Here is a 15,829-nt window from a genome sequence, read left to right as displayed (position 1 = left end):
GAGATCACATTTTCTCCATTCTCATATTTCACATAAATATAAAATTATTAACTTATCAACCTGTATGATTCTGCAGGATTTTAAACATTGTACTGCCTGACAGGAGAATTTAATGAATGAAAAGATGTACAGTTGTTCCTAATGAAGAGTGCAGTTATTCTAGAAAATAGTTGATTTTTTAAAAACATTATTTTAGGCAACAATGTACTATAATATACATAAATGGCTATCTACTGTATCAGAAACCCACACTACACTTCTTTATGCTTTTCAATTGTTTATTTTTCCAAGATTAAAACTGTAGTATTTTCAAGAATACAAAATAATCAGTGTACTACTATCATGAATATAGTGACTGATTTTGGTTGATTTTTGAAAAAAATTATGACCTAAATTAAATTAAATGAACTAAAAGTCTGTTTGAATCCAATTTCATCGATGACTCACACAGAAAATATAAAAACTGACAAAGAAAAAAAAAGTGGTGTAGATTTAGTGAGACTAAAGTAATGAGTTTGATTTATATTAACAGCAGTTTTGTTGAAATATCATTTGACACGACAGATCTCGAAGGATTAACTTTTTTGTATGTACCAAACTGTGTTGATTTAATGCCTTTAATTTCATTGCTATCTTCATTCGCTTTGCTGAAGTTCCTAGTGGAAGAAAGACAAAGACAAAAAGTTCATTTGTATTAGTACAGAAAACAAACTACGGGAGGCCGAGTGTGCGTGCAACTAACTGTATGTCCGATACTAAGCGGGACATGATGTCACATGTTTGGATGTCATGGATCATGTCTGTTAACATAACAAGGCTTGCACTGCAGGACACAGGTAGATTACGCAATAATAAGGCATAAGAACAGACACATTTTGGTGAGAGCTTCAAAAGCAACCCCTAAAGGGAAAAATGTGTATCCTGAATAATTTTATTAATCCTAAAATGTACCTACTTACAATTCTTTATAAGATACCTTGTCATGGTACACATACGTACTATCACACAAGTATTGTACACGTACAAAACACCATTCTCAGGAAGGCAATGGTCAGGTTGCTCTAAGGAGAGGTTGCTGTAAGCGGTTGTCAGGAGTTGTAAATACTGTGAATCAGATCATGCACTATAACCTGCAGTTTGAAAGGCACCTGCTGTATTTCCCTCTAACGTTCCTGCACCGGTTTCCTTCAAGGATGAAAATCAACACTCTAAAACCTCAGAGAGGATTTCTATCTTTAGTGTCAACACTTGTAACCAATCATAACATTATTCACCAACCGCGACACCTCTGATGCTCCCGTCATGTAACTTCAATCCATTTATGAAACATCTCAAGTTTTGAACCTGTTGCGGAATTCACTTGTCGTCCTGAATACTCTGTCTCGACTTACCATTTACATCAGTGAATGAGGGAAAGTGAAGAAGTCTAAGCAATGGAATAATGTGGAAAAAGGAAGAAACAAATCATATGAATGATCATGTGATTGAAAGTGAATGTCTGTGTGGATGAAAAGAAACAGAAAGTTTTGGAAAATAAAGAAGAAATGTGACTTTAATTGCTTGTAGGTAACATCTCAGCAAGCGGTATGTCAGGAATTACACGCACACAAACACACTCATACTTGCATACACACAGATAAACAGTCATGAGAATGAATATGCATTCAGAAAAGTACATGTGCTGACACATGCATTCTTATTTGCCAGTTTAATGCTGCCATGAATAATAATGTTTTTTTGTTTTTTTATCTCTTCTAGCCTAAATCACTTTAGAAACTGACTTCCCTTTTCTCAGGTGTGAAGAACTTTCCATTTCTGGTCTTTGTTACTCATTTGGACTACAGCTCCTTCTAAGACACTTTAACATTTTAAAAACAATAAGTATTTCCAAAGATGGTCACATGACGAGCTGTATCGCTGAGTCTCTCCATCTCTGACGTCAGCAGCAAGAGTCTCATCCAGGATTCACACACCTTGATTTGACCTGGATTAACTTTGAACTCAGCCCCCACCTCTAACCCCATAATTTAGATACAGTTAGAGAATAAAGTACCATGCGTAATCCTCATCATCGTCCGTTTAAGTTAATATCCCTTCCCTTCCCCAGTCTCTGAAGCTCTGTTCTGTGGAGCTCTGAGCACAGACTGCTTGGTAAGACATCTGAGTGACAGCCTGTAACTCTCGGAGCTTGTCTTTAAGTTCTTTTTTCATCAGTGTTTACTGGGCTTTGGGTTTGGCGCCACCGGGGGTCGGGTCAGGAGGAGGGCCACCGCCATGGGCAAGTCTTCGGAAGCTGGAGAGGGAAAAAAGAGGAGGGTTTAGTGCTTAGTAGATCATAAAGGTGCATTTCAGAAAAAAAACAGTGGGTGGAAACACCTGAGGCACATATATTGACTTGCACCCCCTGTTGTGCGTAATTAAATAACTCAGACCTATATTAAGAAAAAATCAAGAAAATCATCTGTTGATCTGAATTTAAAAACATTTTAATGAATCATTTGGTTAAAATGCATTTTGTGTACCCAAAATGCAATTTTTTTTTTATGTGTCAGCCACTGGGGGTGCAATTCGGAAACTAGAAGGGGGTGCATAGCCTAAAAAGTTTGGGAACCACACTAATCTACTGCACAACATTATTACTATGAGTCTCTAAACTGGCGACTGGAGTTGGGATGAATATTACTATCATGTCTTAACACTACACTGTTAACCTCCACAGATGTTTATTGATTCTTGTTGAGAAGACAATTGTGGTGGCTGTGGCTCAGGAGGTGGCTCAGAAAGTTGGTGGTTTGATCCCTGAATCCTCCAGTCCACAGAATGAAGCGTCCTTGGGTGAGATACCCAGAATTGCCTCTGATGATGATATAGTCTGTGTTTAAGTGTGTGTGTGATGGAAGTGCTATATGTAGGGAAAAGTGCTGTATGAATGTGTGTGAATGTGACTAAGTCATTAAGATGAATGGGCTACAAAAGCGCTATATAAATGCAGTTAATTTACCAAAATCGGAAAAAACTGAAACAGACATCATTCAACATGATCGTCCCTGTCTGTCCAGTCCAGTGGTTCAAATGGCACCATTGAGACAGAAGATGGCGCCATACTCACGTGTCCTGGACGTTATCAATGTGGGCCTGGATTTTTCCAATGACACCATCCACTTGCTCCTGTGACATAAGAGAAATGCTTATGTTATGTTTATTATATAGCAATGAAGGAACAATTAAAGTGACAGTAGAGAGAATGAAGTTATTACCTGGCGTTGTCTGTAGAAAAGTGGCAGAGAAAAGACAGCAATCACACCTGGAGGAGAAAGAAGATGGAAAAATAGATTGGTTAACATTATCGCCACACAATGTTAACACTGACAGATTTCCAGCAGGCAGCAGATTGCTGTGTCTTACTGATGATGAGCAGAGTAAGGCCATTGAACACCCTTCCCACGTAGGTCACAAGGTACATCAAGACCAGGAACTAAGAGCAAGAAAAACACAGAAGAGTTGCATAGAGTTAGTTCAACTTCCATCAATGATCCGTGCAGATGCCAAGAAAACTCTCCAGCACTGCTCCGTGTGCTTTTCATTTCATTTAGGAAGCAGCACAACACATCATTCTGCACTGTTGCCTTCCTCCCCATGAATCACATTGTGGATATCTACAGTAATACAGTGCTCAATAAAACAATCTACGCTGACATTTTTTTTCCCCCTTTTGATGAAGAAATATGCCCCAAGTACATGACTCCCAATATAGGTTTGAGTGTCTCCCCTTATATCACTCAGTGTCTCAGCCACTGCGTACGGGATCCAGTGTTGCCCTGATATGGGACACCCCTGTCTCAGATGGAAAGAGACTCCAGTTTATCCTGGGTGTTTCTGCCTACGGTGTCCTGTGTGTCATGTCACATACCGGCCAGGTCAGGGTTGAGACTGGGAGGTCCTGGGATTCAGGGGCTCAGTCACCTCACCATTTACTGTAAACGTGATAACTCTGTCCGGTCGCTAACTGCTGCTGTTCATTACTGAAATGCTGTACATATTTTAGGGATGAGCTAAACTGATTCATTTGTTGATCGGCTGATATAGGCTATACTGTATTATGAGCAACCATTAAATAAATATTTCAGTTGATACTGGCACAAACATTTAACGTTTATTAGCATTAGGTTTGTGTATCATTATGATTACAGTAATATTGCTATTGCAATTGGTTTACCAATTACCTTTAAAGAAGCTATTTGTTAGTTTAGCTCAGCCATCATTGGGTTTACATGACTGGACACTATAGTGACTCAGAACTAGAAAGTTATGAATCTGTCCTGCCACGCTGGTTAGCATGCTAGCTTTAGTAGAGGGAATTACGAATTAAGAAGTGATGGAAAAAGAAGCAACACAAGAAGGTCACTGTCGACCACTGGAGACGGGAGGAAGTTTGGTGCTTCACTTGTAACATTTCCTCTAGACTGGTAAGTCTAATGTTGGCTATGTAGCAAAGACAAAGCATCCAAATAGCTCCTTTAGTCAGATATCAGCATACATATTGTAACATAAAACTAATGATTTAATTTTACATTACAAACATCATGTTAGGTGAATAAATGTACATTCTGTACATTATGTTTGGCAGAGCCTGTTGTCTAACTTCAACATGTGGACATGAGCCTCCAGGTAGCAATGGACAGTTATATGATTATTGGCCGCCTTGCTCTATCACCTGAACTACACCCCCATGGCAGTAACTCAAGAATTAGGTTTTAGGAAAATAACTTCCAAGCATTGTCTATCAAATGCTAGAAATACAAGGTTAAAAGCGACAGACTGTGGGAGCAGATAAAAAAAACATATAATATTGTAATAATGTCACATTCATTTAGACTCAACGAATACTAACATAATGCTCTGACTCTGATAATGACAGAGGCAGATCCAGAGGCTGGAGAAATAGCATAAATGAGATGAGCAAAGCACACTGCCATTTAGTACCGATTCAAATTCATTTGAAAGGATTTATTTTTCCAAAGGGCCTGATTGTTTTCCTCATGATTACCAAAATATGTCATTGGGACAGCCAGTTGCTGTCAGCAATAATGCCCCTATTTAGGAGCAGAGTCTTCAGCTTTGAGCTAGCATAATGGGAGAGACGGTTGGCATAGCGATACTGTCGTCTCCAGTGATGGAGGGAGGAATATGACAGAAGAGGGAGTGAATAGAGCAGGACAATGCAGAGATGCACTGAGGCGTGGGTTAATTAGAAGACATTATGGACAGGGTGAAGTAAATCATTCAAGACAGACAGTTCATAGACTGAACAGCTCACACTTACAAACACACACACACATTCACGCACGAAAAAAATTACGGAAAACTCATATCATAGCTCACCTTGAAAGAATCAAAAAGGTTTCCAACAAAAAAGAGTCTCTTCAGAGTGTCAACAGCCGACAGAACCATGACGATGGCTTTCCGCATATACATGTCAGCCTGCTCTCCGCTCAAAGTGATGTCCAGGTCCAAGTATTTCCTGAGACAAAATAGGACAATAAAAAAAGAGAAGATGAAAGACGAGTCAGTCGCGCTTTACTGCAGAGAATTCATTTCACATTCTAATCTTTGTTATTTTCCTTCACTTTTTTACAGAATAGTGACGCAATCCTTCAATCCCAAATATAAACCCCCCTCTTGTTCCCTCCTTCGGTGTCCAAAGGTCAAAGGGCCCAAGCTTGTCAATTTGCTGGGTCAGCACCAGGTGTCAATAATCAATTTAGTCTGTGTGGCTGTCATTTAATGCAAAAGAAAGGATATCTCTGACCAGGAATTAAGAAAGCACGTAGATTTGCCATTTATTAAATAAAATCCAACAACAACCTGCACTGCAGCACAAGAAAGGACATCTGGAAACAATACTACTCCAGAACTTATTTTCCCAGTCATTTCATTGCCTGACCTCTACTTAACCCCAAATATGATGTACAAAAAAGAAAAACTAACCATAAGCGCAGCTATTGTGTATTTTATAATTGGATAAATATGATAAAAGAATGTTTACAAATAAACAAAACAGATCTTGGACTGAAAACATTTTTGGCTGAATGAACTCTTTGCTTGCTTTGGAAGAGATAAATGGACTGTGACTTGATGCGCTAAATCCAGGTTCTTGTGTTATGTCATTTTTCTCTTTTTTGTCTGGACCACTCTCCCTGTTCCCTTTCAGAAAAGAAAGAAAAAAAATTACCACTTTACCACTTCCCTGCATAAAACATTGGCAGAGCAGCTTACTTGAAAGGGTGCTGTCCGTCACCCCAGCTGAGGACGTGGAGGAGTTGGTAGTAGATGCGCACTGAGATGGTGAAGCACATGATAGCCAGGGAGACTGTGGAGACCACAGTGATGATGCTGAGCTGGAACAGGGACAGCAGGCCCACCACCAGCCCTGTTAGCACCATGCCTGTTCGCTCCGTGTCCTTCCAGTAAATTACGTCCATCACTGCAAGACAAGGAAGGACAGTTGAAGAAGTGAGGATTAAGAGAAGACACGTGTGCCTTGGTATTATTATTTTCTCTTATAGTCTGGTTTTTATTCATTCTTCTTCCATTTATTTTATTTTTTAACATGTATTGTATTGGATGAATGTTTTTATGTGTGAAGCCCACCGAAACAAATTCCAATCAATAATGCTGACATGGCAATAAAGTATTGAAATTGAAATTGAAAAAGGTTTAAAATTTGGAAAGATTTTTAATTATTGAAGTTCATTATTAGTGAATGAAAAACTGACACTGAACCAGACAAGAGACAACATATGGGCTGAATTGTTTACATACTATATAATTTCTTATCACACATAAGATTCTGGTCACCAAACTTAAGAAAATTGTCCCAGGAGAGATCACATCTGTACACGACTGACATCATTTTGAATTACTGCTTCCTTCCTGGTTTGAATACACCAGCTGCAGCAACATCACCCATCGACCTCTTCAGCTTTTGGCCGATACACAGGCTCTTTCCTTTTTAGGGGTAGTGAAAGGAGAGAGACAGGAAGAGGGGCAGGAAGATAAGTAGTTCCAACATAGGAATAGGAAAGGGAGTGGGGGCGAGAGAAATGGTAGGGGGAGATAATGATTCAGGAAAGGTTTCCAGACTTTAGCGAGAGAACACACGCAGCAGCTACGAGGACACGTCAGGCTCCGGCCTGAGATAAATTTAGCTCTCGGATGAAAGAGGGAAGCAAGCAGTCGAGGAGAATTTAAGTGCAGGCTTTCACAGCACCTGCTGACAGACGTCAGGCCTTCAGCAGCCCCTTTTCCACACCCTGTTGGTTTCCCTCCCTTGTCACCCAGCAACAGCTGCCGTGGAGACTGAGGCGTCCATACAGTCATGGTTTACTGGAGTGCACACCTCCAGTATATACAGTAGAATATATCTCAGCCTGGTTTGAAATCTTTCAATACATTGCATTAATCTCAGTGTAAATGACCACACTGCATTGGAAGAAACAGATCAAACTATAGCAACCAGCCCATAGAGTTAAAGCAAAGTTATAGCACGGGTCGGTTGTATGGCGCTGCACTGTCAGACAGGCATAGCTCTTTGTGCTTGTCATTCAGTGAAATGCTAAGCCTCAGCATTAGAATAAAGGGAAGCCTCTTTGAATAGAGTGCAATGACAGCAGGTGGGTTATTTATAAACATCACTGCACACAATTAATACCCATGATGCCCCTGCAACACACCTGTCCAACCAGTGTTGGGGACAGTGTTACGTAGCATATGGAGTCAGAGTTGGTGATTGATGTCAATAACAATAGAACACTGTAATCTGATATATCTGAAAGCACCTTGTTTGAGGTCAGTGTGACAAAAAAACTACATATTAAAGATATATGCACTGCACTGTATTTACTCTGCACTACTACACTGGAGTAGAGGAACTATGCAGCAGCATTGCAGGAGGCATGCACTGCATTTATATATATAGAGAGAGATATTGCTGGGTATATTGTAAACCCAATGGAATAGTACACAAGACACTTGTATCCTGCTTAAATAATCCGCAAAAAAAAAGGCAGAGGGGTTACCTGCCAGACTATTACTTGACCAGTTTTTCCATATAGATTAGACAAACATGATAACATGTTCATCAAACAAGCTTTACAGGTGCTGGTATGAGGATTTTATTACCTTCAGGGAGAGCGAGGCTAGCAGTTTCTACTGTTCCCAGTCTTTATGCTGAGCAAAGATAATAACCACCTGGTTAAGAAAACAAGTTATTATTTTTTTCTGTGAACTTCTTTCTGTGTGTTTCTGTAAACACACATGCTATCACATATCCATCATAAACTGTCTCTCTTTAGAGTTAAGAAGCAGCTAAATCTGCAGTCTGCAGTGTGCAATTATTTCTGTTGGGTGTAATAAATACTACAGTCTTTAGATGCCCTGAGGGTGGACATGTTTATTTCTATTGCCATCTATAACCCACCACAACTCTGCTGTAATAATACATTTCCAGTCCTTTTTCATGTGCAGCTACATCCACAGGTGCTCTGTGATGAATGACTCAGACATTTGAGAGAATTAATTACCTTTAATCAGGAGGCAATTACTTCTCCACTTAATCCACAGTTCAACACCTTGGATATAACATCAGGACATTAATTAACCCACATCCCAGAATTTCAGTGTACAGATCTGGTGAGTTATATATATTATTTAGGATGAGCCACAAGGGAGCGACTACAAAAGGACTCAATAATTAAATTAAGTAATCAACAAACCATCCAGTCAATTAACTAATAAGATCATAAATTACGATTCCCTTTTAACATCTGTACCTACGTCATTTGACCCCGGTCATGTCAGGTCAGTCACGTGTTCAGAAAATCTTGTAGTACTGCAGAACCCAGCTGGCAGAGTTATAACACGACCACAACGATAATCTGCTAATGACATACCACAACATGACAGTTTCGGAGTCATTTGAATTGCCGGTGCTCATTTCAATGAAGCCTGCTGATATGGAGAATACCCGGCCACATCTGAACAGCTCATCACTTAAAAGCCCAACACACCTCTAAGCTGATGGAAGCTGCCACCTCCAGAGACTCTGTTTGTAAAATGATCAAAGAGACGCGAGAAATACGCTCAGTTCCCACCTTCAGTCCCCTGACAGCCCGGCCTTCTCTCCGCTACACCAAAGTCACAAAGCTTAAGTGTCCACTAACTAAAGATAAGACATGGTCTCCAGTTGAATCTGTGGCTTTCCTCTGCAGCTTCCCTCCGCCTTCTTCCTTCTCACTGATATCTAACAGCTCTTCGCAGTAGCCGACTGTCAGCTCGCGACTGTAAACAAATACCTACACATCATCTACGTAGGTGTGCACTGCTGTCTCAAATCATCGTTTTTACACTCCAATCCCAGCTCCTCACCTTTGCAGTCCATTTTGGTTGCCGTTCCTGCGTTTCCCCCCTTGCGCCCTCTGTCCCTCTCTCTGTCCTGCTGTGCTCCCCCTCGCCCCTCTGAGCTGTTTTTGGCCACCCCCTGCTCACTCAGCAGTCCAAAGGCCTGACAGCCCAAAATAATCTGGTTTGCAGCACCGCCCACCGCTCTTCAAGACTCCGAGAGCTTCACACATAAAGAGATGATTCACAGCAATCACACAAGAATCTCATAAAATCATACCATCTTCTTCCTTACAGCACAAATGCACTCTGGAGCAGAACTAATTTATGGGATTCATTTGAACTTAGCTCTTTAGGAGTTGTGCTCATATTTAGGTGTCACCCAAGAACTAAAATATGAGAACCAGTGTCTATTTTCAACGAGCCGGAGCCAAATCTTTTGGTGCCACCACTCTTGACAATAAACAGAGGAATGACTGGAGTTTTTGCATAAATGGGTGTGATTTTCTAGAAAAGAATGAATTAATATCTTATTGTAAAACCCCCAGAGAAGATCTGCATGGTTGGTAAAAAAGAAAAATCAGACAAAAATACAGTTAAGTATAACTGTATAATTTATCCATTTTAGTTGCTGCAAAGACTAAAGATGTTGGTACTGAGTCAGAACCAGACTAGAAAAGTTTTTTTTCCTGTAGATTTGGACAAAACTTCTGTTTACCTGCTGAAGCATAATGTATAATGGCTATAAGTAGAGTTTGGTATCAATGCAAATTGCAAATTTTTGATGGGTGCTGATATGATACATGAGTTTCCACACAAACTGCAAAAAAAAAAAAAATTAAACCTTGAATGTCCTCCAAGAGTTTTTGACTGGTTTTCAGTCCATAATACAAAAAAGCACCGAGCTTTGATACACAGTTCAAAAAACCAAATAATAAAACCAGAAAAAAACATGATGCTCCAATAGATGCATGTGTGCTATTTATGTGGACACCCTAAACTCTGTCATCAGCCTGACCACACATTCATCAACAGTGTGAGGGTCCACCCTCAGATGATATTACAGAAGATTAAAGGTCTGAGGAACGAGGACATTTAAAGACAATGGTGTCGTACGGTACCTGCTATGTGGGCGCATACTGTCTGGTCCTCTGATAGGTTGAGCGCTGAAAACCAGTGATCGCTGACCAGCTGTTCCTGAGAGTTTAGACCAATGGCAGCCGGCGACGAGGACGCTGCGCCTCTGGGCTGCACAGATGTGAGCAGCTTGACCGAGATGGTCTCCGTGCTGAGAGGAGACTCCGGCTCGGGGGTGGACGAGGATGACGACGACACCGCTGCTGCTGCTGCTGCTGCTGCTGCCCGGAAAGAGAAGATGATGATGTCACTTTCACGATGACATCACCACTGACTTGTGCATGCTCATCTTGACCTAAAACTAACAAAACATCTTGGATCATGTTCAATTTGAAGTCTTTGATATTGCAGTCATGTGATGGTTTAAACTGATGACAGTATTTTCTTCCACATATCCAAGTTTCTACTTAGGAATAGCATCAATTCTGTCTTTTTGACTAAAATTATAAATAAATAGGGTAAATTATTCATCATTCTCAGATGAAAATACACTATTCTTTAGTCAGATCTAAATGGTTAAGTCCATACAGCAGAAAACTTCCACGTGTGAGTTTGTTTTGGTTTTATGCTCTGTTTTGCCTCTGACACCTGCTGTCATGAACTGGATAATATCTGACGCTATAACACACAAATGTTTACTACGTTTCATCACAGGAATACACCTCTAGTTGCTTTTTCCAAATGCACTGCACTGACTTTTGGCCACGGCTCACTTCTGCCTCTGCGCCATCACATCACGTGATGAGCGAGGTCTTCGAGAAGTCGGGGCTATATAATCAGCTCTTGGCAAAAACATGGGTTTGATGCTCATGACTGCTGACAGGAAGGAGGAACTGCCTGTGCCAGGACGACGGGCAAACACGGGCACATTATTTGGGCGAATCATCAGCTCATTTGGGAAGCATCCTCTGAAAATATACAGAGCCCAACCAGAACTAATGAATGGTAGGAAAAGGAAAGGAAATCTGAATAATCTACTGCAGCATGGAGCCTATTTGAAATGATGTGGCTTGTTGAGAAGCTAAAACGCTAAAAGAGCTCCTCGTCTCCTTGTCTGTCTCACCCTGAAGTGTCTGTATGGGGCTCTGCTGCTGGGAAGACAGGGTTGGAGGCTGGACAGTCTCAGTCGTACTGCTTTGAATCTCCTCTATTTGGATTCCAGTGTCTCTCCCTTGAGTTTCTGCGTCCAGATTTTGGGGAGAGGGCTGTATTGTAATAGTCTCAGTTTGTCTGTGCTGCTCTCTTTCCCTCCTTCCTGTTGCACTTGCTGTCATGGCCTCCTGCTCTCTCCTCTCCGAGGCTTCCTCCTCTTCCTCGCGACCGAGGAAGGCCTGAGGGTCCCAGTCTACATCCGGGGAGTCCAACAGCGTCTCCAAGGTGTCCGTGCGGATCAGAGGAGTGCGGCTTCCCCGGGAGCCGGTCCTGCGCCGCTCGCGGAGGTGTCGCGTGGCTCCCACCGCCTCGGCCTCGGCGATGGCGATGTAAGAGAAAGTCAGCTCGAAGGAGTTCTGACGCGGCGTGCCCCAGATGGACGGGGATGACGCCAGTCCCTCGTCATCATCTAGATCCCTGTCCCCACCCTCGTCATCGTCAGACCACTCCCTGGCCGTCTGCAGCTCGTACATCTCCGACTCCTCGTTTCCGCCTGAACGGGCCCAAAATAAAAAAAAAAGTGGTCACCCCAAAGCACGGAGAGACACACAGACACAAGACAGGGAGGGTAAATATAGAAAGTCTACACACTGTGGGCAGGAGGAGCAATTCACAACACTAAGTAGTTCATTCAATAATAAAGACTGTGACTAACACTGTGTGTATTACAGTAATCCAGAGTTGTGTGATTTTGCTTTTAATAAATAGACATGTCAGATGAAAGCAAAAGTGTGTCATTTGATGCCAGGGAGAAAAAGGTGTGAAACATCTGAGGATGGAAACTCCTTTGATAATTGAATGAATGTCCCTCTTTCCAAAACTGAATCATAACAGTGCTTCTCTTCTAACCTGTGGAGCCTCGCTGCTGCTGTTAGAGGTGTTGAGGTAAATAAACTTCAATGACATTTTCTTATGACAGCGGGAATCTCTTGTACTACAAGTGCTTAAGTGTTTCGTCTTCCTACCATCGGTGCAGGGAGGTGTTGAGTCTGGAGTGGACGCCACAGAGCCATATTCCTCTGGAAGAAAACAATGAACATTTTAGACAGAGCTACTTGTAAACATACCGTGGAAAAAAAAAACAGTGTCAGAAAACAAATGTGTTGTTTTTGCTGCCTTTATGTGCTTGAAATTCATTCTTTACACCTCATATTCATCTTCATGGTGTATGTGTACTAAAGTGAAATGATGAATAAGGTAAAAGCCCCATCAAACACTGCAGTATGAGTCATATTTTAAAAGTTATAACAGCAGACTGAGCTTAATGTTATTGGAAATGTCACGGACAAGCCAACTCCACTCTATATCCATACTGAAAATACTGATATATTCATATCGAAAATGCTAATAGCTGATCTTATCAATAAGAATTATACCTCAACACAAAATAACATCACAGGCCACTACACATAAAACTGTGTGCAAATGAGTAACACATCATAGATCATAGGAACGTGACACTTTTTAGCTGCATACTGTAGGTCAGTGGATACAGACTGGTCTCCTCACGGAGCTAGACTGGCAGCAGTAAAGGCCTCCACTACATTAGATAGCCAGCATGACATTAGCTAATAAATCAACCCAGACAGAGCAGTGAATGCAGCATATTCTCTCCTGCCTGAACATATGCAAACGCTCATACATTTAACAAAAAAGGATGTATATGAAACGCATATCAGAAGATTTTAGGTCCAAGTAACTTGCATTTTTTGAAATGCCTGTTGGGAAACAAAACATTTTGTATTTAGCGACATAAACATTGGTAAATCAATGAGAGACAAGGAACGGCTCTGCCTCTGCCTCTGCTTCTGCTTCTGCTTCTGCATCCGTCCATTCAGCCATGTGTTTATTAAAGGTAGGAGCAGGAGCAAGGGATGGAGAGTATAGGCAGGAAGGGGAGGGAGGGGAGGGTGAGCTAACACATGCGATGCTCACGGCAAGAAGAAGATGATGAGCTGGAATATATTTATATATACGTCAATGGTATGTACTGTAGCGCACCTCCTGCATGCAAACACGGATGAAAACAGCAGAAAAAGAGCAGACTCACGGCAATGGGAGAATCCTAAAACCTGGCCCATACTCCATCAAGGCATCGCTGGGCCCATCCAGTCTGGAAGGCCCCCCCCCTCCTCTGCTGCCGGAACTCACACCCTGTAGATACACATACTCTCTCTCTCCCTTTTGCTCCCTCCTCCTCCTCCTCCTCCCACTGTTTCTTGGTCGTCTGTGGAGCGGCGTCCTCCCTCTCCTGCCTCTCCTGCTCTGTCACTCAGCAGCCCCGCCCTGCTGCCTCCCTCCACCATCCACCCCTCCTCTGCTCCCTCCCTCTCTTCACTTCCTCTTGCATCAGTATGACTGCAGCGGTAGTAGTGCGCGCTACAGCAGCAGAGGCAGAGGAGTCTGTCCCTGTGGCTGTGGCTGTGGCTGTGCGGGCCTGTTGTTATCTCCCATTCATTGTTCATCTTTGTCTGTCTGTCTGTCTGTCTCACCCTCGTCATGTGATTTTATCCAAGGATCCTATAGGCTGCAAGGGAACTGATAACTCATTAATAATTTATAAGAGTAAGAGCATATACAGTACAAAACATACACACAGAAGGATGCATTTGAGGATGGGCAGGGCAGACGAGCATGCTTGTCAGCATTAATATGTTTTACATAGGCTACAACAAAATAAAAATAAGAAACATTACAAAATCTGTAATTATTGGAGTATAGATCATGTGCAGACATAACCGAAAGTGATTTTATACTGGTAAGTGAGGTCTGTGGAATAGAGCGTATTAGGGGGCAGTAGTCTGTGGCAGTAAGACTGATGCTGGTCTAAATGCAGACATGTGAGAATAGTTGATGAGGGATTATATGCCCTCTGCCCTGCAAACACAATGGTAATTCAAGTATTATAAATAGGGCCACGTACACTTTGCTATGAATAAAGCCTTAAAGACATTATTGTGGCTTGAATTACGGCCTCTCTGTTGTACTGTATGCCTCTGCCTCTGGGAGGAGTTTCAGGTTACACCCCTGTTTATACAGAGACATAAACAATGATAAATATTTGTGTGAAAATTTGTCATAACTGCTTTGTGAAGTCTTGGGTAATGGCCAAAATGTGTTTTGTGAGGTCACACTGACCTTGACCTTTGACCTTGATCAAAGTCTATATAGTTTTTGCCCTAGTCCAAGTCAACACTTGTACAGTATAAGGTGAAACCCTTCTGAGCTGAGGTCAATGTGATCTTAACCTTTTAACCTTTAGTGACCAGAATCTAATCAGTGTATGTACTTGAGTCTATTGACTCCAATGAGAGAAGTGAACGTGAACACAGATTATGGTTGATTATTTCGCCCCATGGTAACTTAACAACTCAACAACACACTCGCGAGATTTGGCACAGATCTCCTAGGCAACGTCAAACAAACGTTCGCCCACGCTAATTTAAAAAAAAAAGTCATGCTAAATATGACTGTTAGCTGTGTAAATGTTTAATGTTATCATAAGAAAATATAAATAGCTCACTTTCGTCTACTTACAAATTTTATAAATCCACACACACGTTCACAACAACGAGATGGGGGGACGGGTGACCACGCCCACCTAAGAGACAGGAAGTGTATACCAATTTATATCATTGGAGCAGCTTCTCATGGGGTATCTTGGTGAGTATCTTTGGTTCTGTCAAGGCATTATTGACAGAACATTATTGAGATGTTTTGGCCACGAATATGTTTGATGGATGTATGAAAGGGCTTTAGCTGCTGCTGGCACAGAGCTATAAAAACAGGCAGAAGAAATAAAAAGCTAAAAGAAAAAAAAAGGTTTTTCATATTTAATTCATAATTGATGATGTGGACCTCTCATTTCCATACACTCAGGCATTTTGCTGCTAAAACCTTACTTAGCCCGGTACAACCACTAGTTTATGGCTAATGTTAGCTAAGCTAATAGCCTACTCACAAACTGAAAAGAGACATTGCTTTGTAACTGATCTAACTGAGTCACTGTAGAGGAATAAAAATATTAGGCAACACTTACTATTTGACGCCCATCTCTATAATGGATTATAACCATACTTATGATGTAGTTATAGCACTGTATAGTTATAAATACTCATAAATGATCATAATGCTTTATAAC

The 15,829-nt window shown here is 41.4% G+C and overlaps 1 protein-coding gene across 3 annotated transcripts; it reads right to left on the bottom strand.

Moving 5' to 3' along the window:
* Nucleotides 1-1,534: 1,534 nt before the first annotated feature.
* rtn2a (reticulon 2a) lies at nt 1,535-14,215 on the bottom strand. 3 transcript variants are annotated; one of them, XM_085796450.1, is made up of 10 exons: nt 13,739-14,215; nt 12,654-12,707; nt 11,600-12,181; nt 10,521-10,757; nt 6,277-6,484; nt 5,383-5,521; nt 3,406-3,475; nt 3,258-3,304; nt 3,110-3,168; nt 1,535-2,293 (listed from the first exon to the last, which is right to left on the bottom strand). In XM_085796450.1, exons 1-10 carry the CDS (start codon nt 13,767-13,769, stop codon nt 2,218-2,220), a joined length of 1,503 nt encoding a protein of 500 aa, XP_085652576.1. In that variant the 5' UTR covers nt 13,770-14,215; the 3' UTR covers nt 1,535-2,217. The 3 variants fall into 3 exon arrangements, with proteins under 3 accessions (XP_085652576.1, XP_085652577.1, XP_085652578.1); XM_085796451.1 differs by having other exon boundaries at nt 10,521-10,754; nt 13,739-13,959; XM_085796452.1 differs by having other exon boundaries at nt 10,521-10,745; nt 13,739-13,959.
* Nucleotides 14,216-15,829: the final 1,614 nt, after the last annotated feature.

The sequence above is a fragment of the Trachurus japonicus genome, chromosome 13 (assembly GCF_045865225.1).
Source record: "Trachurus japonicus isolate A0001 chromosome 13, Traja_1.0".
Taxonomy (NCBI): domain Eukaryota; kingdom Metazoa; phylum Chordata; class Actinopteri; order Carangiformes; family Carangidae; genus Trachurus; species Trachurus japonicus.
This window is presented reverse-complemented; position numbering and strand designations above follow the sequence as displayed.